The following is a 23,905-nucleotide window of genomic DNA, read 5'->3' on the forward strand; positions in this document are numbered from 1 at the left end:
CGTCCGCAACATGCCATCGCACTTGGCTGCAAGTTTAGCAGCCACATTTGAAGGCTTTTTAGTCGATGACTTTGGTTCTGGAGGTGAGCCCAAACTACTTGGCCAACCCTGAGCCAGGGAGAAACAGAATTGTTGCCCAGATACTTAAGCTCATTTTTGTCTCAGTTTATTTTGAGACAAGACCCCTTCGTCCATTCAGCAACACTCTCAAGGATTTTACTGAACCCAAGTAGAAGGGAAATAGGGCTGTAGAACACCTGGATCCAGATTAGGATTTTCCAGAAGTGCTTTGACCATTTTGTATTTCCAAGCCATTGGGACAATGCCTGTGGTCAAGGGCAAATTGGCAATTTCATGTATAGTGGGACCAATTGACTCTACCCCCTTAGCTGGGATCCGAGGGGGAACCAGATCCTTGGGAGAGCCTGACAGTTTCTACAGTTAATTTGGACCAGCCCCTTCCTTCAGAGTGACTGGAAGTGAATTTAACTGAGGGAAACTGGAATTCAGTGTGATCAGGATCAGAAATTGGTCTGACCAACTAACAGGAATTGGCTGAGATACATTTAATAAATTATCAGATAAGAATACCTGGTCAAGCATGTGACCCTTTTTGTGAGTAGGGCCTACAACCTTTTGAAGGAGTTGTATAGCCATCACATCCTGGCAAAAGCCTGGGGCTTGCGAATGTGTGGGCTCAGCAAAATGAATGTTAAAGTCCCCTAACATACAAAAGTTTGCCCTGGTTTAGCTTGATTTCCTGTTACTTCAGAGAGAGAATGGGCAAAATTGCCATCAGATTTAGGGGGGGGGGGGGGGGAGGTGTCTATACAACATTATTCCAGAGAAAGTGGTGGTAGGTGAGAAGGAGATTGAAAATAAGACACTTTCATAGTCAAAGACATTTTCAGATTTAAAATAACACTTATATTCTATCTTCAGATTAATCGCTAACCCTCCAACTTTCTTTCTCACCTGATCTTTCCGTATTATATAGTATCCCAGAGGCATGGCTTGAACAATGTCCAACCCTGATTCTGCGTGAAGCCAGCTCTCTTATAAGACTGCATCAGAGTTTTTTTCTTCAATAAAAAAGAAAATACTAGTTTATTAGCCAGAAGTGACCGTCAGTTCATTGGAAACATATACCATCCAACATTGCTAGTAGAATCTGCTTTTGGGTCCTGCACCTTAAGGAAGGAGAGGGAGCAGCTGTTACAAGTCCTTTGACCTCAGCAAAAATCTATTGACTGCAGACAGCTTTCTCTGGCATTAACTCTTAAAGCATGCAGCTTTGATGAAGAAAACACTTGCTTACTTGGCAATAATGGGCCAGGACTCCTGGTCCTGGTCAGGCACAGATGGGCGCAGACGGGCTTGCCATAGGCACGATTGCCGCATGTGTCCTCACGACGCCTCTCATTATATAGAGAACCAAATTCTAGAAGCTGGAGCTCTAACAAAAATGGTAGCTCCCAGCTTGTTAAAAGTGCAAAATTTGTGCAGTCAGGATTAAAAACAGATTGGTTTTAAATGTAAAATAGCACAACACAATTGATCCGATTTTCAACTCCCCCAAGATAGCAGCAAATAAATTTCCCATGTGTGTGACGCAATAAGTAAGTTATGAAGAAATTGTCAGAAAATTGGCAAAGGTCATAGAATAATTGAGTCGAGTTGATTAGTTTCAAAATGGTTCGTCAGAATAAACAGTGAAGAAAGGTATGTTGAGAAGAGGAGAAAGGTTGGTGGTACCATAAACTTTGAGTAATGGGTTTATGAGTCTAGTGCATGAGGGATGCAATGGCATGTCATTTATGAAATGAAGAACTTGCTCAGATTTTTGGTACCCAGGTATGGATTGTGACATGATTTGTCATGGCTTTCGTGGCATGGGCTGAAAGTGATAAGTCACGTGTTCCATAAGAGATACCTATATTGCCTGTGGAGTTTCCAAGGCGGGTGTGGCTAAAGGTAGGAATAATCACGTTCCTGTTAGGAAAATGTCGTTCGTGTTGCACTCAGTCTCAGAGATGGAGATCTCTTTTAGTAGGTTAAACCAAAGGAGTCGAGGTATTCAAACGTAAAGTCAGTTTATTAAACCCATTTCTTCAATGTAATTTCACAGAATTGTATTCATTCATGTTTGATGTGTCATTAATCCAACTGCCCAATGCATTTCGGGCTTATTGAGCCCTTCTTCAGGGGCGGCGCTGGTTAATGATGGCGGTTAACAGATCTTCGTGGAGCCGGAAGAACCGTTCCCGTGTACTCCGAAGAGTGTGCGCGAAATGCATTGGGCAGTTGGATTAATGACACATCAAACATGAATGAATACAATTCTGTGAAATTACATTGAAGAAATGGGTTTAATAAACTGACTTTACGTTTAAATACCTCGACTCCTTTGGTTTAACCTACTAAAAGAGATCTCCATCTCTGAGACTGAGTGCAACACGAACGACATTTTCCTAACAGGAACGTGCTTACTTTTCGTACATTTGAACTCCACACTCAGGGGGATTTATTTGTTTGCACCGATTATATGCTTACACCGTCAACCTGAAAAAAACTGAGTGTGCATCTTCTGTTTGAGCCTTTCATGTAAAGGTAGGAATAGACATTTATGGACTATTCAGTATGAGGTGTTTGGAAGGAACCTATACCATAGTTATGATGGACTATTTTTTTAAACGGCCTGAGATTGGTTTTCTTAGGAAAATAAAAAGTGCTAATGTTGTCAGGTTTTGTGAAGAGATGTTCAAAAGTCAAGGGTGACAGGACGAGCTTGTGATGGACAATAGGCCACAGTTTGTATCTGTTCAGTTTGAGGATTATCTGCGGGAACTAGGGATAAGACATCACTAGACTACTTTACATCACTTGAGAGAATGGACTGGGGAAAAGATTTAATAGCAAGTTGGTGGAGTGTGTACGATAGGCTGGGTGTACCAACCTGCATGGCAAGGAGGAAGTACAGAAAATGTTATAGTCATATAGAACAACTTCGCATTTTGTAATGGGTAAATGCCAATTTTTCCTCTTAAAGGGCAACATTCCATGCACTGTTGTTACAGCAGCATGGATGTGAAGGGTGAACATGAAATAAAGGTAATAAAATGTGTTTGAGGAATAGAGTGAGCTGATTCTAGAAGAGGTATAAGGGTAGACATGATGAAGTATATGGAGGTAAGATTCGGTATTACAAAATGGGTAACGTGGTCTGTGTGAGATTGTGAGCTTCGCACAGAAAGGGTGCAACTAGTTGGTCCATTCCCAAGGCAATAAAAGATGTGAGGGCCTACAACGTCGTGCTTGGTGATGGGAAAATGGAATATGAGTAAGATAGCTGTTTATAATGAAAAAGAGAAAGAGATGTGGAATGAAGTTCAACAAAGAAGGAAAAAGAGAGGGTTACTGAGGAAAATTGTAAGTGTGTGAGGCCTCACCGCCTGCCAAAAGACCTGTAAGATGTAATTAATTTGTGTGTATGTGAGTTGAGGTAATGAACATTTTTAAATGTAATGGTCACTTTACTCTACCATAGATACATATACATCTTAATTTATTAGTTATTTTGTATATATCTTTTAGTTTGTTCTTAAAAGTGTTTTAGTATTAGAAATGGGGATGTGTTGTGCTTACGTTATGTTTTGTGTGTGTTTTCACAATGTGTTTTCCGCCACCTACTCTGGATTCCCCTACACACTACTGTACCAGAAAAGCTCCTTCCCTCTCTAATCCCAACTAGACTGAATGCTTCTCTGGCTAGGAGTGCTGTTGCAGCCTGATATGTGACTTTGTGCATGCAGGGAAAATGATGTGTCTGTGTAATTGCCAGATCAGTCGTGCATTTGCAGGTGCAGAATGAGCAGCATGCCTATGTGAGTGCAGTGTACATGGGTGAATATAAGGTTAGAAATGCCCCTGTATAACTGCTGCCTGTGCATTGTTTAACTAAATGCAGGGTGAGTGTTGTGTCTCTGAGAGAGGAGAGTTAGCGGTGTGCCTTTGCGAGTGGAGTTAGAGCAATGCTGTCTGAGAGCAGGATGAGTGGTGTAAGTGTGATTGATGTGCCTTTGTAATGTACGGTTAGTTGTGTGTGTGCAAGGTTGGCGCTTTGAGTGAATGGGGAGCAGTGTTGCTGTATGAGAGCAGGGTGAGCAGTGCGCCTTTACGGGGGCTGAGTGTAGGGTGAGTTTTGGGTAAGTTAGTGAGGATACCATTTGCACAGTTTTCTTCAAACATTTGTAGTACATTTTCTCAGTGTATTCAGTAAAATACCCACCTTGCACTCAGATTAGGGAACTCCCTTTGCACCTCCTCTATAAACTCTTACTTGCTCACTTCATTACCTAGCATGTTATACTCAGGTTGAACCATTTCGCCCTTCCACTTTTAAAATCCAGCAACCATCACTGTAGTATTGGTAGCAAGTAGCACAGAGGGGGTGAAGGGTTTCAGGCAAGAGTTGTGATGGATTCATGTCTTGTTCATTCGGGGCTATCACAGCCTGCAAATATCATCAATGCTAATACAGAGAAGTGATAGAGGCATGCTCAGGATATATGGGATTTAAGTTGTCGCAGTTTCTGTGTTGTAAGGATTAGCAATGCCTGTTTTGGTTTTCTACGCCAACCTGAGAACCATACTCTGAGCGATGATCCATCTCTTTTGCAGCATTGCCTTATCTTCTTTACACCTCCACCCCACCCACACCTTTTAATACAATGCAGGTTTTATTTTGTATGTATGTCTATAGCTTTCTCTTTGCCCAGGTCTGGGGTATGTTTGTTTTGTCTTATGTGACAGTAGATGTGGTGGCATGGTTAGTCTTCTTTATGATTTCAATCATTTGAAGCACGAGTTGCGCACTATTATTGATTGTAGAGGTTTGAACGAGTCTTTAGTCATCAAGTTGGTGGAGTTGTCTCCGGGCGAGAAACACTTACAGTACATGGTCTAGGTCAGCAAACTTATGCTGCTGTACTGGTAGTTGACTACCCATCCAAAAAGCAAGATGCTGAAATACATGATTGCCACATTTACCAGCCGTCCAGTGGATTTTGAGAACTGTTAAATCTTGTCAGACAGACAAAGGTGGACAGAGCTGCAATTTCTTCTGAAGACTGGAGAAAAAATACATAATAAAACCATAGGCATTATAGGTGATCTGCAAATAAGTTAGGTTGTACTGCCAATTGACACAGATTTGGAGAAAGAAATGAAAGTCCTAAACCTATGCATGTTTTTTGCTCCTGACAAATATTTTGTTAAAAACTGTGAAAAGAAACCAAAAAACAAAAAGATCTAATCCATTAGATACATCTAAGCATTGGCCTTTTCCATTGAGAACAAATTGTAACACAAACTCTTTAACGTCATTGAGCTAGCTACAACGTACATGTTTCTGGAGGTACACTTGTATGATGTTTATCTGTCTATCTACTTTGGTAGATTTAGGGGCTACTGTTTTTTCCAGTTTGGGGCCTTGTTAAGGCTACTTGGAGTAGGACACTCTTCAGGTGGTGAATGGAATCGTTTTACCTCAGGAGCAATCAGATATATGACAGGAGAAAAGGGGTACTAAGAAGGACAGGCATAGGGAACCAGGTGTGCTGGGATGGAAACAAAGGGTAAACCAGTAAGGAATTCTGACAGAAAACTACAGCATGAAAACCTGTGCAGTTACAGGTAGTGGAAGGAAGGCTGGCTACGGCACAGAGGAATTAGATCGCTTAGTTATAAAAAGCAGTATGATGTCTTTAGACTTGGAATTGGAATAGGTTTAAGAAACAGAGAAAATAGTAGTCCAGGCCTTCAGAGCTCTTTGGAAGTCAACAGCCAGGTTGCAAAAGAGAACATTTCAGATGCATAATTTAATCAAAGTCATGAAAGAAGCACATTCTTTATCTTTGGGTCTGCTTTGGTCAGGAAGCAGGTGCTTGATTACCACCTTTAAAGGGTAGGAGGTACTGCTGGATTTGACACAGTACCATCAAAATTCTGCTATGGATAGGTTCTCATCTTCATTGAGTGATCATGTGGAATCTGAATCTATAATGTGAGAATGTTTTACAAACAGTGGATTTGGTACCACATCTGTTTCAGACCAGTTGAGGGCCCATGTGTTTTTAATTACCAGAGTCATAAATTCAGTCTTCCAGCTGATTCAGTGCCGACTAATGCTGGCAATGGAAGTCTAAGTAAATATGTATTTCCCTGTGCAATGGATCTTGAAACCTATATTTGCTGAATGCTTGATAACAGAAAGACTGTAGAGTGCATGATTTAAATTTGTAGTCCACAATCAGCAAAATGTATTTGCTCCCACAGGTTTTGGAAGAGACCGGAACTGGCAATGGCAATGCCTAGACCTTAAAAAGAAAGCCTCACCACTGACAGTGGAAACAGTTTGGCCTTGCACTGCCCTCCAGGCTCAGCACTCTTCTAACAAGTTTGGATAGTACAGCAAAACGTACATTTCTTCTTCAATGCCAGTGCAAAAGAAATGAGAAGAAAGCTTCTCCCTTCCCATCCTCAGGTGTCACAACAGGGGAATTGCATGAGTTAGTTGCAGTACGTTCACATAGGCCTTCGGGACTACCAGTCTCTTAGTAGTTAAAGGCCTATATGCGAGCTCTCACTCTAGGGAAACCCATATTCCATGACACATTGGAAGTGACCAGCTATTTTTCCTAGGCCAGTGCAACTATGTCGCTATTGTGAGAAGTTGAACTGGTATATGCTGTCCACTAGTTATAGTGGGCACCCTGTACCAGTCCAAACAACCCCTTATTCATTATAGGTTAAAGACAACCTTTATTGAAAGCTATCCTAGTGGTAGCTATGGAGAGCAGCCTTCAGGCTAAGTCTTGAAGGAATGTAAAGCAGCTTGTTTTAGCAGTCTATAATCTCTTGAGTGCCTAAATGAAAGACAACCACACCAGGTATATATATATAAAATATATGTATTTATTACTAAACACACCCTCCTAGACTCTTTATGAGACTACAGGTCAAAACACATAAATTACACTTCAAATATGACAGTAAAATAGCACAAATACACGTCAGGCCCTAGGGGCGAGCCAAACCATATACTAAAATAGTGGTATAAGAACCACGACTTAACTAGACACAAGGCCTAGAGCCTGTAGAATCGTTGGGACCCCAATGAACCACCCAAGGTAGTGACACAGGGGACCCACGGGGCTATGTGCAGTGTGAGAACACAGCAGCGGGCTCCCGTTAGCTTCTATGGGGAAAGTCGCGGTTAGATTTTTAAAGAATAGGGACACTTAGAAATGAGTCAGGACTAAACCCTTTTGGACTTAGGAAGTTCTAGGGTTAACACCCACGGGAGCACTGGAGTACTCATGTTACTTCACCCAGGGAAGCCGGGTGCATAGGTGTTAAATGGTGTCAGGTTGCGTCGTCGATTTCAATGGAAGCTGGCAAAGAATTGCTGCTGCCGGGAAGATGCGAAGTGTCCGAAGAGTTCCAAGCCTGGATCGAAGTCAAGAAGAACCTGAAAGCAGAGGGGACAGAGTCTGGGTCACTTCTCAGTGACCAGGAAGGCGATAGGCAGATGCCCACCGATGTCGGGTGATTTCAGGTGAAGAAGATGAAGCTTGACTCTTCATCCAGGAGGCGTCGGGGACGACCATGAACTGGATTCGAGCTGTTCCACGAAGGATGTCGAGTGCTGCAGCGTCGGTGCCCGGATTGGACACAACAAGCTTTGGCAACAGCAACCCATGCAGAAAGGAGAAAGATGCTTCGGTGCAGACCAGCAAGGTCTGAGGGACTCACCACTTGGTAGGGAGTCAGGGCATGTCTGGAGTAACCAGGGATGCCCAAGGATATTCAAAGTTACCCCCTCAGGGACCCACCAGTTGACGGACCAGGGACTAGGCCGACAATCTTTGGTGGATCTTCTGCTCGAGGTGGGGGCTACAAGTAACCCCAAGCACGACTTCAAGAGACGTTGAGAAGTCAATGCACTTGCAAAAGTGCACGGTGACCAGGAGTTCCGGATTCATGCTACTCACGAGGGCTGCGGGTCTCAGCTTTGCAGGGGACTCGGGTCGGCCTCTGAGATGTCTGGAAATCCTCTTCCTGGGCTGCAAATACTTCGGAGTCCGGTGGGAGCTTCGGAGATGCAGACCGGAAAAATGCTTCGTTGGTGCCTGCCAAGCAGGGGAGTCACTCCTTGACCCCAAGGGAGATTTCTTCAGTCCTCTAGTCTTGAGTAGAGCGTCGAAGTTCCAGGATTCAGCTTCAGAATTTCGTCCAGGGATATCTAAAGTTCTGGTTACAGAGGTTCCTTACTTATACCTAAGGAAGGGGTTGGACTAGCTCTGGGGGCCCACCTATGGGAGGGTTTGGAAAGAGGGGAGGCTACACCCATTTCCTTTGTCCAGTTTCACGCCAGAGCTGGGGCTGGAAGCCCCTGAACCAGTTTGAGCTGGACTATGCACAGGGACACCAAATGTGCCCCCAGTGCAAGACTTCAAAGCACTCAGAGAGTGTTTCCACCCAGCCCCAATACACATAAGCCTGTCTGGGAGGTGGTTACACCTCCCTGTGACAGGAAACCTATTGTCCAGGCCTCCCCTACCGGAGTTTCGGTCAGCAGCAGGAGACCAGACCCGTGTCTCTGGCTGCAGTATCCATTTTTTGATGCCAGGGCTCTATTAGATTTCTACCGGGTATACCAGTACTGCCATGTCTCTCACTCTAGAAGGGTGGGATCGTATCCTCACATCAACAACTGATGTGGGGGTATGATTCCAAGGTGTTTGACACCAAACACAACATGTTTCCGTGCAGTCAGTCCAAAGTTAGCATTAACAGTTTAAGATATAATGCACTTAAGAGTATATGGTCAGGCTGAACCACTGACAACCCCGGAGAAGAGATTCCGAAGGATGCAGTGTGGCTCAGCTCATGCCTGGGCATCCTCTCACATATAACCAAGCACCCTGCCTTCAGGATTGATAAGGCCTGCCATAGGGGTGACTGATAGGTTACTATGTGCAGTGATAAGTGAGGTAAAGTGAACCTATACCTCAGTTAGGGATGCATGCACCACCTTACCCAGGCTGCAGTAGCAGACCTGTGGTGTCATTTTGCATGGCTTTCCAGAGGTGGCAAAATACATGCTTCAGCCCCTGGTAGGCCTCTGGGGTACCTATTCCCTGGGTACATAATATACCATATACTAGGAACTCACAAGGGTACCCCAGAATCCAATCTGGAGTGTACCTAAAGTACATGCAATCAATTTAGAGAGGAAGCAGCTAGGCTGGGGCCCTGAATAGCAGGGTCCTAGCCAGACTAAAGTCGAAAAACAGTGAAACACCAGCAAAAAGTGGAGGTAAACATGTGAAGCAGATCCTACTCTCCTACAGCTATAACCAAACCTATGCAAACTCGGGATTATTGAGACCTCCAGGCTCAAGACCTCAAGCAACTCATTAATGTCTGGCAGAAGTCTTAACATCGGGTTCCCTGCCAGCAACTTACAGTGTGACAATGGCATCTCTGCAGTTCCTGGACATTACCGTTGATCATCTGCTCTTAGGGATCCAGACATCACTGAAGGTTACTCTAATTGTGGCCTATGACCTGGCTAGCTCTGACTCAGTCTGGCCCCTACATCTTGGATAGATTCTTTCACAGCAGGCAGTCCATGCTGAGATTGTCCCTTAGGCCAAGTGGGACTCTCCTGGATTCCCCTTCTACCTTCAGCTTCACGTTACCAGAAGAGAACTTGAAGCTGTCTGTAGTGGCAGTAGACTCCATATCAATAGACTCCAGGAATAACCTGGAAAGGACCTAAAGCCTGGGATTGTATAATTGTGTGACTATGCCCAGTATCCTGCATGTCAGGTAGCTTCATGTTTCTGCAAAGATGGGTTCTGGGTATTCCTAGATCTTGAGAGGGATTTCTGTTTTTGTTTCTTGCCTTTCCTCCATAGAAACTAGCTCTACATTTGTTGGTTTGTTTTGTGGTTTGAGGCTTGTTAGGTCAATTACGCTTTAGATGGCCTTGTGCCTGGCCTAGAGCCATAATATGTTGTAGCCATCTCTGGGTTGGATTGGAATGGCTTCCTTGTCTCCTCCACTGCATCCATTCTTGTGACCCTTTAAAAACGACCCATTATCTTTTGGTTTCTCGTCACGCTGTGCAAACTGGCATCTACTGCGTCATTCTTACTTTGAAACATCTGGATTGTTACAATCCGAATTTCACTCCCCATAGCATCTCAGGGAAGTCCCAGTCCATCGGGTTCTGGATGGTCCTCACATTTCTAAAACAACCAGGGATGCAGTCCAGATGAGCAAAACCTTTAGAGATCACCACACTTTTTAGGGAACTGGGGTAATTGGGATGCTTCTGTGAAATGCAGAGGAGAGGGTCAGGAACAGCTACCATCAAGCTAAGCAACAGTTATCAGTGGCAGTTTGACATCTGTAATTGCATAGTCAAGAAAAAAAGAAAGATTTGAAGCATGGGTGCGTCATCTTCAGCACAATAATTTCTTCTTAAATTCTGTTACATGGATTTTTATTTTTGTTGACAAACATTGATTGCATTTAGGCGGTGGAGTACAGAACTGGATAGTAGGAAGCACAATATTAAAGTTAAAACAACCAGTTTAAGAGCATGCATATGCTTCAAATACAAACATGAACTTCATCAAGTAGCATCACATATTAAGGATGTGCGTAACCGGAATCAAAATGCTTCAAACTTTGGTGGCACTAGGCAAACACAACAGGTAGAAAAAGTGAACAAATGTGATCCAAAAAAGGAGACTAAATTAATTCATAAAATCACCAGTATCAAGGGGCCTGGACCATATAGTTCAGGGTTCTGATTCTTTTATTGAAGGAATAATTCAATCCAAGTAATTGGATTAGTAGTTCTAGGCAAGCAGTTTTCTAAATGGTCTATTGTACAGTTATATTGTGCTTTTAATACTTGCACTTTTTTGCCTAGCCATAACTGGTAAATGAGATTTATTGACATGACATCTAGTTACTTAGGTTTACTGGAATTGATGGTTGGTAATAGATACTAGTGGTTTTATTTAAGAGATCTTAGGTAAACAACAGAACCCCTTTATTAAGTACTTCCTGGAAACATGGATCACTCCTTTGCTTATGCAAAACAGTTGTACTGTGAGTAGCAAACATGTGAAATCAAAACTAAGCGTTCTTTGTCTGTTTCTTTAAGAATAGTTACTGATTAAGATTACCTTCAAATAATTATGTGAAAAGGTGCAGGGTACTGAATCAGTATTGTGTAGTCATCGTAATTTATGTATCAGTTAAACTGCGTCAAGAAATAATTGACATCCATTAATCATAATCGAATACTAAATCATGATTAAAACTATTACGAAATGAAATTTTTGAAAATTAGAGCAGAAATTGATTCAGACAATGTTGTGCAGTCATTCTGTGAGGAGTCATCTCGATGGACAATACTTTAGGCCCCTCTATAGATCATTTCCCTCAGTGTTGGGAAAAAGGAAATGGAGATCCGGTGCTGCCATGTAGCATGACATAGATAGTTGCTCTGGTGAACACATACATGTGCAGTATGAGCAGAAATGTAGTATTTGTTGTTGGGGCTACAATCAGGATGTAACATGTTTGGCTCCAGTGAGAGCACATCTCTTGGGGATGTTGTGTAGCAGGGAGGTAGTGAAGGGACATCATCTGGTAATTCGTAAATAATTCTTCCCCTTTCATATTTTCCTTTTCAGCCGCATTTGTACCTGTTGAAACCCATTCCCTGGTAAAACAACCTCACATTTCTTCTCAGTCAGTATCTTCGAAGGGGCCTCGCTATCAGTTTGTACAGCAGCAGCAGCATGAGCAATCGCAGCAAATACAATCAATGCAGCAACAGCAGATTCAAAATACTGCATTTCATAGTCCGCCACTGGATTCTCCAACGCCAACACACTGTGTTGCACTGCACAGCCATACAGAAGCACCCGTTTCTGGAAATATTACGTCACATCAGAGCTCATGTGTTCAAACTAATTTATCCTCTTTAACGGAGTCTACAACTCAGCCTCGGTCTCCACAGAATTCTGTAGTTGTTTCGCCACCACCATCTCACTCACCTAGTAAATCGCCCTCCATTATTGTGCACTCACAATCGCAATGTTTTGTGCCTTCATCTTGCCAACATTTGCAGAATCCTCAGAAATGCACTTCTAGTGGTGCACTTCAAGAGCAACAGCTGTCATTCCCAAGTCATGTTCCATCTGCGCTACCTTCACTCGTACATTTTGGACCAATACAACAGGCAAAAGTGGCAACATCAGGACAAGACATTGCACCGCCTTTGCATGAACAGCATTCTACCACATGTTCAACTCCAGCCTTAATTTCTCCTGCTATGCCACTGTCTGTATCATTTCCTGCCAGTGTTCAAAGCATGTCACTAAAGTCTACGCAAGGTGAACCAATGAAGCCTGAAATACTGTCACCAAGGAAGGTTCTGGTACACAATACCTTAATTTCAGAGGATGAACTTCCTGCTGCAGAAGCATTGGTCCAGTTGCCATTTCACACAATGCAACCCCCACAGACCGTCGCTGTAAACCTTCAAGTCAAGCCATCAATAGCAGTTGAACCACCTGTGGTAAGTGTTTAGAAGCGTTTCCTATTTCTTTAAGCATTGTATTATTGTTTCCTAAAACATTTGAAGCAACAGTAGACTGAGATAAAAATGCCCAGTTTTCTGAATACTTCTTCTTAATGCCAGCATATTGGGTAGTACTATGGTAGGTACTGCAAATGTGTGTAGGCAGCAGGTTTCACAGGCCTTATTTCATTGGTCTGTAGACAGCCTATCTACCAGATCATATAGATCTTACGGGCTCAGGCTTGTGGTCAAAGAGCTGTTCCTTATGTCATACTTACCTCACTGTCATTCCTTAGAGCAGAGCTATCCATCAAATTACATGAATCCAACTGGCAGGGCTCAGAGAGTAACAATGCTGTCTGGCCGCCATAGAGGTTCCCCGGAACATACATTGCGTCCTCTGACACCAATGCTGGTGGGATGGGAAAAGTGGGATAGGTGCCGGGGCGAACATGCTGGCTTGACTCCGAGGAGACTGGAATGAGGGGTATAGTGAGTGATGGTGGCTGCCATAGAGTTGAAAGCCAGTGAATCAGATGGTGAAGTGGTCTTCTGGGCATCCCTCTCACCCTCTGTGTCACCAGTATGTCCTAGCTGCAAGTACTGTGAATTGTGGCCAGTATGTTCCTTGTTTGCTGAAAGCAAACATGCACTTATCAGTTACATACTACATAGGTAAGTAACAGAATGTACACTAATTGAAGAGGTGCACAACTAATACATTGTAGCTTAATAATCTGAAGAAAGGGCACACAATGTGCCATCATAAGGCCTTTTTTGATTTTCGCAGATTAGTTGCTCTGTCACAAACGTCATGGATATCCCATCTGTCTTATTAAAAGTGCATTATGTTATTTAACACGTGTAATAAGGTGCATGGTATATCGGTCATTCTGTGACTGAATACCCATCATCAAACCTTAAAATCATGCAGAATATCTGTTAATGTACTCATTTCAATCAAAGCTAACATTTTCTAAGTATGAATAATTGTTTACCAGTCTAAAACTCTGTGTCATATCTGTATAGTTTTACGAACAGGACAATCTGTGGCAAATGTGACATACATTTGTTTCAACACATTACAAGTCAGATGCATATTAATACATTTGAAATGTATATGCATTGGAGTGTATGCATATTCTGCCACCTCTGTGAAGTGGTATCTCACTTGCCAAGCGCAAAATCAAGCACATATTGGTATTTTTTTATTATTATTATATTATTGACTGCAATGTTCTGTGAATGATATTGACTCCTAGCCAATGCCCAGCATTCACGTTTATAATTATCTGCTATCATACTTTCAGGATTATATGGAACTAATCTTGAACAGAGAGAGAGAGAGAGAGGGAGAGAGAGAGAGGGAGAGAGAGAGAGTGTGTGTGCATGTGTGCGATCCACCTTTTTGACATTAGTGTGTTCATACACTTGCCAAAATCCTGGATGTACAATGAAAAATACATCCCGAATATTACGAATTGGATAATATCCATGTCACATGTTATTTTTATTAGCACTTTAGTGGCAGCACAGTATGCTTAATAGAGATATGGGTATGCCAAACACTTTCAATGCACACCACAAGATTGTGAGTCTCATGAGCTACCTGATGAATGGACTGTTTTCTAGTCATTTGGAGGGGATACTCCATTAGTAATGTGACAGATATCCCATTGGCAATGTTACCATGGCATTTATACCTATGTTACTTATTGCCACATTCTTATGCAATACTAAGAAACTGAGGATTGCTCATAAAAAGCTTAGGTTGGACTCTAATGAAGGAGGGTGCGGACTTCCCAAATTGCCTTCTTGGCTGCTCAGGGTTACCATTGAATACAACCACCTCCTATGAGCCCTGCGTGGTTAGTCATAGAGTAGCATCTATGCGACCCTTACTCCCTGATCGCTTTAATCTCAAAGACTAAAGAACCACTTGAATACTCACAAAGTATTATCTTAGGTCAGCAGAATGCATTAAAATTAGCAGACCAACATCTGGGCAGTAACTTTAATAAATCCACTTACATGTCTCTACGGAACAAACAAAAAAACAGCTACATTGTTCTCAGTGCTGATTGGCCTCTCATTGGCAGCTAAAGACATGAACCTCGTAGGCGACCTATACTGCATCGATGAACCACTTCCCATTGCCACTTTACAACACAAATTTGCCCTGGATAATCGTGACTTTTACAAGTTTCTGAAGATTAAAGCAGAAATGTCTAAACTAACCCCTCTACAGCCTCCACATCTTGCCTTCTTTCTCTGTTAATGCCTTAAGTTTGGTCGTATTGCATCAATGATCTACAAACTTCATTGCACACCACTATGGTCTTCCCCCTTACCCATCAAAGTTAAATGATCTAAGTACCTTCAGTCCCATACCATTGACCATCCCCACCAACCCCCCAAGTCCTTACAGACGTGTACCAAAGTCTGTTCTCACCTCCTTTGCCACAAATGTATTCCCTTTCTTACCCATACAAAACTTTTTGTTTCCTTTTTTCTTTATTGGACTCCTGACAAATAGTTTTAATTACACCTCTCAGGCACTAACATGTGTTGGTCTTGTAAAATAGAATGTGGTGATCCTGAACATAAGTGCCCATGCCATACCACATTTTCTCAATTATCCAAAATTTTCTATAAGAATATTAAGTTAGCTTTCAGTACGATTATACTGGATCCACATGCAGCCAGTAACCTGTTATCATTACCAGAACTAGATTTATCCCTTTTGGACCTTTTGCTAACAATAGCTATCAAGGTGATCCTGAAGGACTGGAAAAACCTTGACCTTGTTTCATTCCACACCTTGTGGGCCTGGGCCACATACCTCAGTAGCACTCCCTTCATGCAGCCGTTGATAGAGAATAACCCTATAGTATCGCAGAAAATATGATCCTTGCTTGACTCCTATATGACAATGTTTACCCCAAGCTCCAGCAAAGCTTGCTCAGTGACTCTACATGTTGTCTCTCAATCATGATTTATGCGTGACAACTCCTGGACTTTCTGACTTTATCCCCTAATTCTCTATCTTCTCTGCTCTTTTTATTGTTATTGTTTTCTCTGCTCTCACTTTTTAAGATTCTCCAACAAGTAGGTTGGACAAAGTAGCGATACGTTGCTTATGTTTGTGGGAATTAGGCAATCAGACAATTTAGTAACTCATTCAAAATATTTTCATCATTGTTATTTTTTCATGCAATATATCAGTGTACTGTCTTTTTTTTAGTGTATGTCTGCAGGTATTTTTCCTACGGTATATTCATGTTCTTTTCTGCTGCAATTTTATGTTGATGTTGTTGATCCTCTGATTCTCCCCATCCTACTCACTTGTATGAAAATTCTTCAGTAAAAATGTACTGAAAAAAAATCCTATGTTACTTATCAGACAGCAGATGGGATCTCATTCATGTTTTCAGTGGTTATTTACATCTTCATCATAGTATCAGCTAATATTTAAGATATGATATATAGATTGGCAGAAAGCTTACGCCATCATAAATGTGACAGCTGTCCTGTCCTCCTTATTAAAAGTGACTTCAAGGATCCTCTGCCCAACAAGCTCATCAAGTAGCTTAGATCTTCTATACTCCCACTTTGGTCTAAGTTTGTCAATGCAGCTCTCTCCCAGGGCATGATTCCTGATTGCCAAAAGATAGTACAGGATACCCCAATCCTACATAAACCTAACGCAGACTTGTCTGACCTCAACAATTTCTGTCCGATGTCTAACATCATGACACTAGCAAACTACTAGATAAATGCTTACATTTACTACTCTGCAACCACAACGAGCAGTTTCATCTCCTTGACCACTACCAATCTGGCTTCAGAACGAGGCTTAGTACTGAATCAGCTTGATCACACATTGAAGAGGGCGCCCTTAGACAACTAATCAGAACTAACCTTGCCTGTTTATACTTCTTGATCTCTCATCTGCGTTTGATACAGTCAAACATGACAACATGATTGAGCTTTGGGAGAAAAGGATGGGGTTATCTGGTCTATGTTAAGCTGGTTTTCCTTTTTCCTTCACAATAGAGTTCAACAAATCAAAATCAATCAAACCCTGTTTGACATTACTCTGGTCTTGATTGGAGTATCTCAAAGATCCACACTCTCACCCACGCTATTCAACTTGTTCGTGGAACCGCTTACCACAATTCTGAAACTTTTAAACATACATTACCACATGTACGCTGATGATCCAGAATTATACTTTAAAATATCCTCACCTGAATATATCAAAACTCTTAACTGCGTCCTACTGAAAACCCAACAATGATTACCCCGCAATTACCTTTTGCTAAACACTCAAGACAGAATTTCTCATGATCACCCACCACAATCACTCTACCCCCATAGATGAATGGCTCAAACTATTTACAGCGCTCAACTGCGCCCCACGGTATTGATTCCACTAGACCATTAGGCATAACATTGGACAAACAACTGAATATGCAAGATCACATCAGTGCAACTACCAAAAGAGCCAATTACCAACTGTACGCACTAAGGAAAATCAAACCCTTCTTGCCCCAGGATGACTTTTAGTTAGCAGTCCAATCCCAAGTCACCTCTTGATTAGATTATGGGAGTGCCACTCTTGCAGATTGCTTCATTAAGAGACACTCTGATCTCAGCTGTGAGGATCACCACAGGTTCTAGTAAATGTGACCACATTCCACCAGATCTAAAACAACTGAAATGGCTCCCATTTGAAGCAAGGATTAAGTTGAAGATAGCTTGCATGATTCATAAGGTTCTTTATCATAACGCTCCTATCTACCTGTCACAACACTTTGAACTATCTGGTGGGAGTCGTACCCAAAGAAGTACTAATTCCTTAGTGTTGAAGCCACAGAAGTTCAACAAAAAGAAAACGTATAACCGTTCCTTTCCCAGTCTTGCTCCAAGACTATGGAACGCAATACCTCCCGAAACCAGATCCAACCCCTCAACTACCTATTTAAAAAAAGAAGTAAAACTGTTGTTGCTGAATAGATACCTTCAATAGTAGAACTGAAGTCACTCAGCTTAACTATTTTTCCTGCATGTATCTCTGGATCCTGAATCTACTAAGTTGTTTGTTACATTGTATATTTTTGTATATTTCTTGCTTGTTCCTTTATGCAATTTTATGTTTGACTTGATTGCTATTTAACAGCATTTGCTATTTGTATCTCTATCTGTTTGCGGCTAGTTCCTTTTTACATTCTTTTGATTTTAACTCATTTGCTATTTGTACAGCGCTCTACTACCCGAACGGGTCATGTTCATGCTATATGAACCGATTGGGGAAAAGGGGGTGGTGATGGACAGAGTTTCTGAATGATGCAGAATACTCTAACCAAGTCAAGAGATCATGGTTTTAATCCATCACCGTTTTTTAGCTCACAGCACCATCCCAGCTCAGAACCTGGCTACATGCAAATTAGTCTGTACCTGTCCCAGTGCATGATGGGAACAGGTGTGGGAGGGTATGCTCAGACGTGAGTCCCTTGCTCTGAGCTGGGATGGTGCAGTGAGCTAAAAAACGGTGATGGATTAAAACCATGATCTCTTGACTTAGTAAGAGTATTCTGCATCATTCAGAAACTCTGTCCATCACCACCCCCTTTTTCCCAAATCGATTTTATCCACACTTAGTGTGGGAGGGTATGCTCAGACGTGAGTCCCTTGCTCATTGCACCATCAGGATTCAGGCAAGCCGGGCCGACGAAGGCTGTGATGCCAGAAACCGGTCCCCGGAAGCTTGTTTCCTTCCCAGTATAAGAATTGGCTTGGTAGTTTGGTTTGCCCTGTTCCCATCATGCACTGGGACAAGTACAGACTAATTTGCATGTAGCCTGGTTCTGAGCTGGGATGGTGCAGTGAGCTAAAAAACGGTGATGGATTAAAACCATGATCTCTTGACTTGGTAAGAGTATTCTGCATCATTCAGAAACTCTGTCCATCACCACCCCCTTTTTCCCAAATCGATTTTATCCACACTTTGTGTGGGAGGGTATGCTCAGACGTGAGTCCCTTGCTCATTGCACCATCAGGATTCAGGCAAGCCGGGCCGACAAAGGCTGTGATGCCAGAAACCGGTCCCCGGAAGCTTGTTTCCTTCCCAGTATAAGAATTGGCTTGGTAGTTTGGTTTGCCCTGTTCCCATCATGCACTGGGACAGGTACAGACTAATTTGCATGTAGCCTGGTTCTGAGCTGGGATGGTGTAGTGAGCTAAAAAACGGTGATGGATTAAAACCATGATCTCTTGACTTGGTAAGAGTATTCTGCATCATTCAGAAACTCTGTCCATCACCACCCCCTTTTTCCCAAATCCATGCTATATAAACCTCCCTAAATAAGTAAATAATAAGGCAGACAGGATATGGGTCACGTTTGTGACGGAGTGCCCGTCCGACAAAATATAAATCACACCCTTTATTTTTTTTAAATAGACTAGTAATGTTGGCTACACATACATATGTCAGTGCACATATTTAGGGCATACGTGTTAGGATGCCAAGCTTCATGCACAAATTTTGTGAACCTTTGACACTGAATCAATTGTGGAGACATATAGGGCTTGATTTACAGGCTTTTTTATGCTTAGTCAATGACAAATGTGATGGATACACCACACCATGAATAAAATGTATATTATATCTAATGGGACTTGTAATAGGAATATAACTATATCATTGACATTTTTTACTTAATATTCCACCCTGAAAGTTGTAAAGAAGGGTTAAATGTAATATACATGTTTTTTAAGTAAATAAACCCATCCTCTTGTCACTGCTTCATTGCCTTCAGCCCCCCATCCAAGACTGGATAGGCTACTTTCAGAATGCAACCTATCCGGGGCATCACTGACTGCTACACCCACTTTATTTATTTGCTGGGAGGGTCTTTCAGGTTGTTTAAGGAGACGCGGGGCCGAAATGTGATGGTTCTCCCAGGCACTGCATACCATTGGCCTTGTTTGGTTTTTGTTAGATGAGTTACTCTGTTACAAATTAATGGAAATACCATCCGAATTATTACAAGTGCATGATGTACTACGAAACATGTAATAATGGTGACTGAATATCCGTCACGTTATTTTGGAGTAACACGTCCAACAATCTCAAAATCAGGCCCGTTGTTATGATTTAGGATTATTGTTAAATGTGTATGTTTGGTTACATTTGGCCATCTCTCTGTTGTCTGATTCCATTAAGTACCATACTCTTTGGCAGGTTTTTTACTTGTTGGTTGAATTACACCATCACAGCATAATGGATAGAATATCCACCTTATTACAGGTGCATTGTATAGTATGAGACTTGTAATTATGTGTACAGGATATGTGTCACATTGTGATACAGTAACTCTTCAGGCAAACTGAAACTAAGGGCCCTTGTTTTATGTGGAGGGTATTCTATTCAAAAAGTCTCTGTCCTCAAAAATAACTTTTTCAATGTCATCTTTAGTGTAATAAACAGCAGAGTCCCCAATGGCTTGCCTGTCATAAGGCTTAGGGCCACCCTTGACTCAGATAGATCCATTTGCGAAATGAGTAATGACATTCAAGAGCTATTTAAAGCAAAACATGACATGCTTTTTGACAATCAGGATGTTATTCAATTTCTCCCTCAGATTGTTGGTTGCCCTAGTCGACCAAGCAGCTTCCTTATGCCAAAGAGTACAGTGGAACAGATTTTAAGTATTGTGTGTGTTGGGCAATAATTAATGGTTGGGGACTATGTTACATCTCAATTCCTCCATACATTTCTCTACAAACATAAACCAGGTCCAGATTAGTCTTCCAGGGAGACCTAAAAATATAAATGTGTGCGTCTTTGGCCAGGCATTGGCTTTTACTTGTGAAAGCTGGGTGGTTGCCCTGGGCGCTGTATTTTTAATATTCCAAGTTAAATAAAAAGTTAAGTAGAGTAACCAAACTCAAAGTTTAGACAAACAGGTAGGGCAATTAATTTATTTAGTAGTATATTTTGTGCATAGCACAAATTGGGGGATCATAGGGTTTGCAGCGCTTTTAATATTGTTATATTTATATATGTTATATTTAATCCATTAGCGTTAAAGTGTCCAGTCACTGACAAAATTCATAATAACTAAATAATTATAACTTTAAGTGACATTAATATATGTAGATTACCTGATTCCCTTCTGGTCCATATAGCTGGCTGTAGTTGCTCAGGTTCCCCACCAAAAGAATGGGCTACTCCTCAGGAGTGAAGTTTGGGGCCATGTCACCTACACCTTCAGCCATGCTGGGTCCCAGCCTGGACAAATCTAACCTGTGAATGACTGCACCTACTGTAGTATTATATATGTGTAACAATGTGGCAGGATGATAGTATATTATTGAAGGAATCTTCCATCAAGACCAACTAGAACATCCCCATAACAAACTGTAGATCTACATCTAATATCTGTCAACTTAGATAAATGAAAAAAAAACTACAATGGAATATTTGGCAATCCATATTTTTTTATATTTAAAAAATATATGTGGTTGCTACTTAAAAAAAAAATATTTTATTGAAAAAGCATTGCCAGTTATTTTGTGTCTAATTTGGTTGAGTTTTGAAAATGTTTATTACATTTATATTTGTGTATTTAATTTGTTTTTGGAGTATTAAATAAACTTCATAAATTACTTTTATTCTTGCCACATTATAGGTGTGTGTATGTACACATGTTACTAAATACATTCTTATTTTAATATGTACTTCAAACGTGTGTGTACCTGCAGCACTTACACGTTGCACTCATATGTTGGAGATAGGGTCAGCCACCTCTGGCAAAACTGATAAGGATACATCAACTTACAAACCATGCCGGATGTAGAGACCATGCATGAAAGACATATCATTAAGAAGTACTCAATTGAAGCTCTGGCACAACAATTTTAATCTGAACATTTGCCGGACATGAGAATTCAGACAGCCATCCCACCTGTTATGAAGATTATGGCAATATTACATTTCTGATACTTCTAACCAAAAATTCCTTATCTTCAGAATAGTCCCCAATTGCCAGAATGGATGTGGAAACAATGTGCACGAGTTTCACCAAAGTTACCTGACACAAGTCTAGAACGTATACTTGATTTTAACATTTCTCACCTGTCTGTGGACATTTGGTGTATTTTATGTCTGTGTCTGAGTCTAATGTCTGTGGAAAACATGAGGGCAGCCTAATGTGTGGCTGAAGACTAGCTTTTATATTACTACTGTACTTAGAGGGCCAATAGTTTCTGAAATAGAACACCGACTTTGTATTATATACCTTGCATTTTATAATTTGTTTTATTTGTTATTGTGCCTCATAACATGTTTTCTATTTCAGTCTGTGCTTCAAAATATTGTCTTCTCTGCGTGGTCTGTATGTATATCGCTCTTGCTGAGTTTTTGGATGTCCAACACTTATTTTAAAATGTAAATTTGTGAAACCATAGTAAATGTTAAACACAGAGATTTCTTTATTTATTAATATGTATTTCATGTGAAATGTGTATTGTCTGTGTTGACTAAATGAGTAGAAAATATATTACATTACAATATATTACATTTTATGTGAGCATGTATGGTAACAAAACATTGCTAATTTGAATAATTATATTAGAAAGATCTCATTTCACAGATTGGGCCATATTATGATGTCGGTGGACTGCACCAACATGCTGTTGGTGGCAGTCCACCCAACATACAGGGCATTCGTCCGGCCGCTGCATTACGACACAGCCGGTCGGATCGCAGAGGTTGTGGGGGGGGTAGGATCCCATCGAGGGAACGGTCAGAATCCTAACCCTACAGTGGAGGCGGTGCCTACAAAGACACCACCATAGAGATTAGGTTGTCACTTTCTGACTACTTGGGACCGCATTGAAAAGGCAGACGGAATGGGACTTTGGGGGCCCTAAGCATGGCCCCTGTAGGCCACTGCTCAGGGGCCCCGGGGGGGGGGGCGCACATGTAGTGCCCCCACACACATTCATGCACAGTGTGCCAGGCACCACATTGTGCCTGTCACACTATGTATTAGTGTGCCCAAAGTGCTCTATAGGGCCGCAGCACATGCCGCAGTGTTATAGAGTACTTTTCCGCTCAGCGGGCACATCATAATTGGCCGGTCGAACCACCGGCTGCCTGTCGGGCGGACACTGGACCGCCGAGGTGTCGGGCGGCAATCCGACTGTCCAACATCATATGATTCCCATTATGTTTATTCATAATCTTATAGTTTCAAACATAACTATCATTATTTAACATGATTTAAGATTTTCAGATTCTCAAAATAATTTATCTTGTATGTTGGATGCGAAATTAACACTAAGACAACGGTTGTTTAGAGCCCTTTTCCAGACAATCCATGAGCTGATGTGAAATGTGTGGAGAATAGTCCAGACGTGCACGTTAGAACATCACTTCTGCGTCTCTTGGTGGCAGGTTGTCCTCAACAAGGCCACATGAGCAACTCCTCCTAAGAGCCACTGAAGCAGCCTGAGTTTTAACGGGGTTGGTGACCGGTGAATGTGTGTAAATCAGTGTCCCACTTTACCTGGAGCTGGCAACTGTAGATACTTCTAATGAGCTGGCAGCAGATAGTCTTGACAGTGGAAAGCGGCAGCTAAATTACGGCCTGATTTAGATCTTGGCAGACGGGTTACTCCGGTGCAATGGTGACAGATATCCCGTCCGTCGAAATATAAATTCCATAGGATATGTCACCGTTGTTATGGGGTAATCCATCTGCCAAGATCAGGCCCTTAGTCATTGCTGCTGTCAATGTTCTGTAGCCATTCTGCACCACCCCAGAATGTAGACTAAGGACACACGTGATGCTCCAGGAGATTATTTTGAGCTCCTTTGGTACCATTCTGGGCCATCATGAGATCATACTCGGACCTTAGGTCATGAATGTTCCCCTTGTTGGTCCTCCTGCACTTATCTGCATCCATTAGATCTCTATGCAATGGTGTTGACAATAATGAATGCACCTTGTGCCTACCTCTCTGCAGCAGGTCCTACCCCAGCCCTTTCCAAATCACCCAGTAACCTTGACTAGGGTGACAATGGGAGTAGAATGTCCTGACTGTTCAGCATATGTTATGGCTGTGGTTGTTACAGGAGCCATGACAGGGTGGCCACTGTTGTTGGGAATGTGGGGTAGCATGAGGCTTTTGAGGGAACCGATGTAGGTAATGGAGACA

General features: G+C 41.9%; 1 protein-coding gene across 2 annotated transcripts in view; it reads left to right on the plus strand.

The window, feature by feature from the left end:
- The window catches only part of PHC3 (polyhomeotic homolog 3), a 590,730-nt gene that overhangs the window by 230,150 nt on the left and 336,675 nt on the right, over positions 1-23,905 (plus strand). For both annotated transcript variants that reach the window (XM_085635115.1, XM_085635116.1), the window contains one exon: positions 11,784-12,673. In XM_085635115.1, coding sequence (XP_085491241.1) covers positions 11,784-12,673 — 890 coding nt within the window. The remainder of the gene's footprint in view (positions 1-11,783; positions 12,674-23,905) is intronic.

Source organism: Triturus cristatus, chromosome 11, assembly GCF_964204655.1.
Source record: "Triturus cristatus chromosome 11, aTriCri1.1, whole genome shotgun sequence".
NCBI classification, from domain to species: Eukaryota; Metazoa; Chordata; class Amphibia; order Caudata; family Salamandridae; genus Triturus; species Triturus cristatus.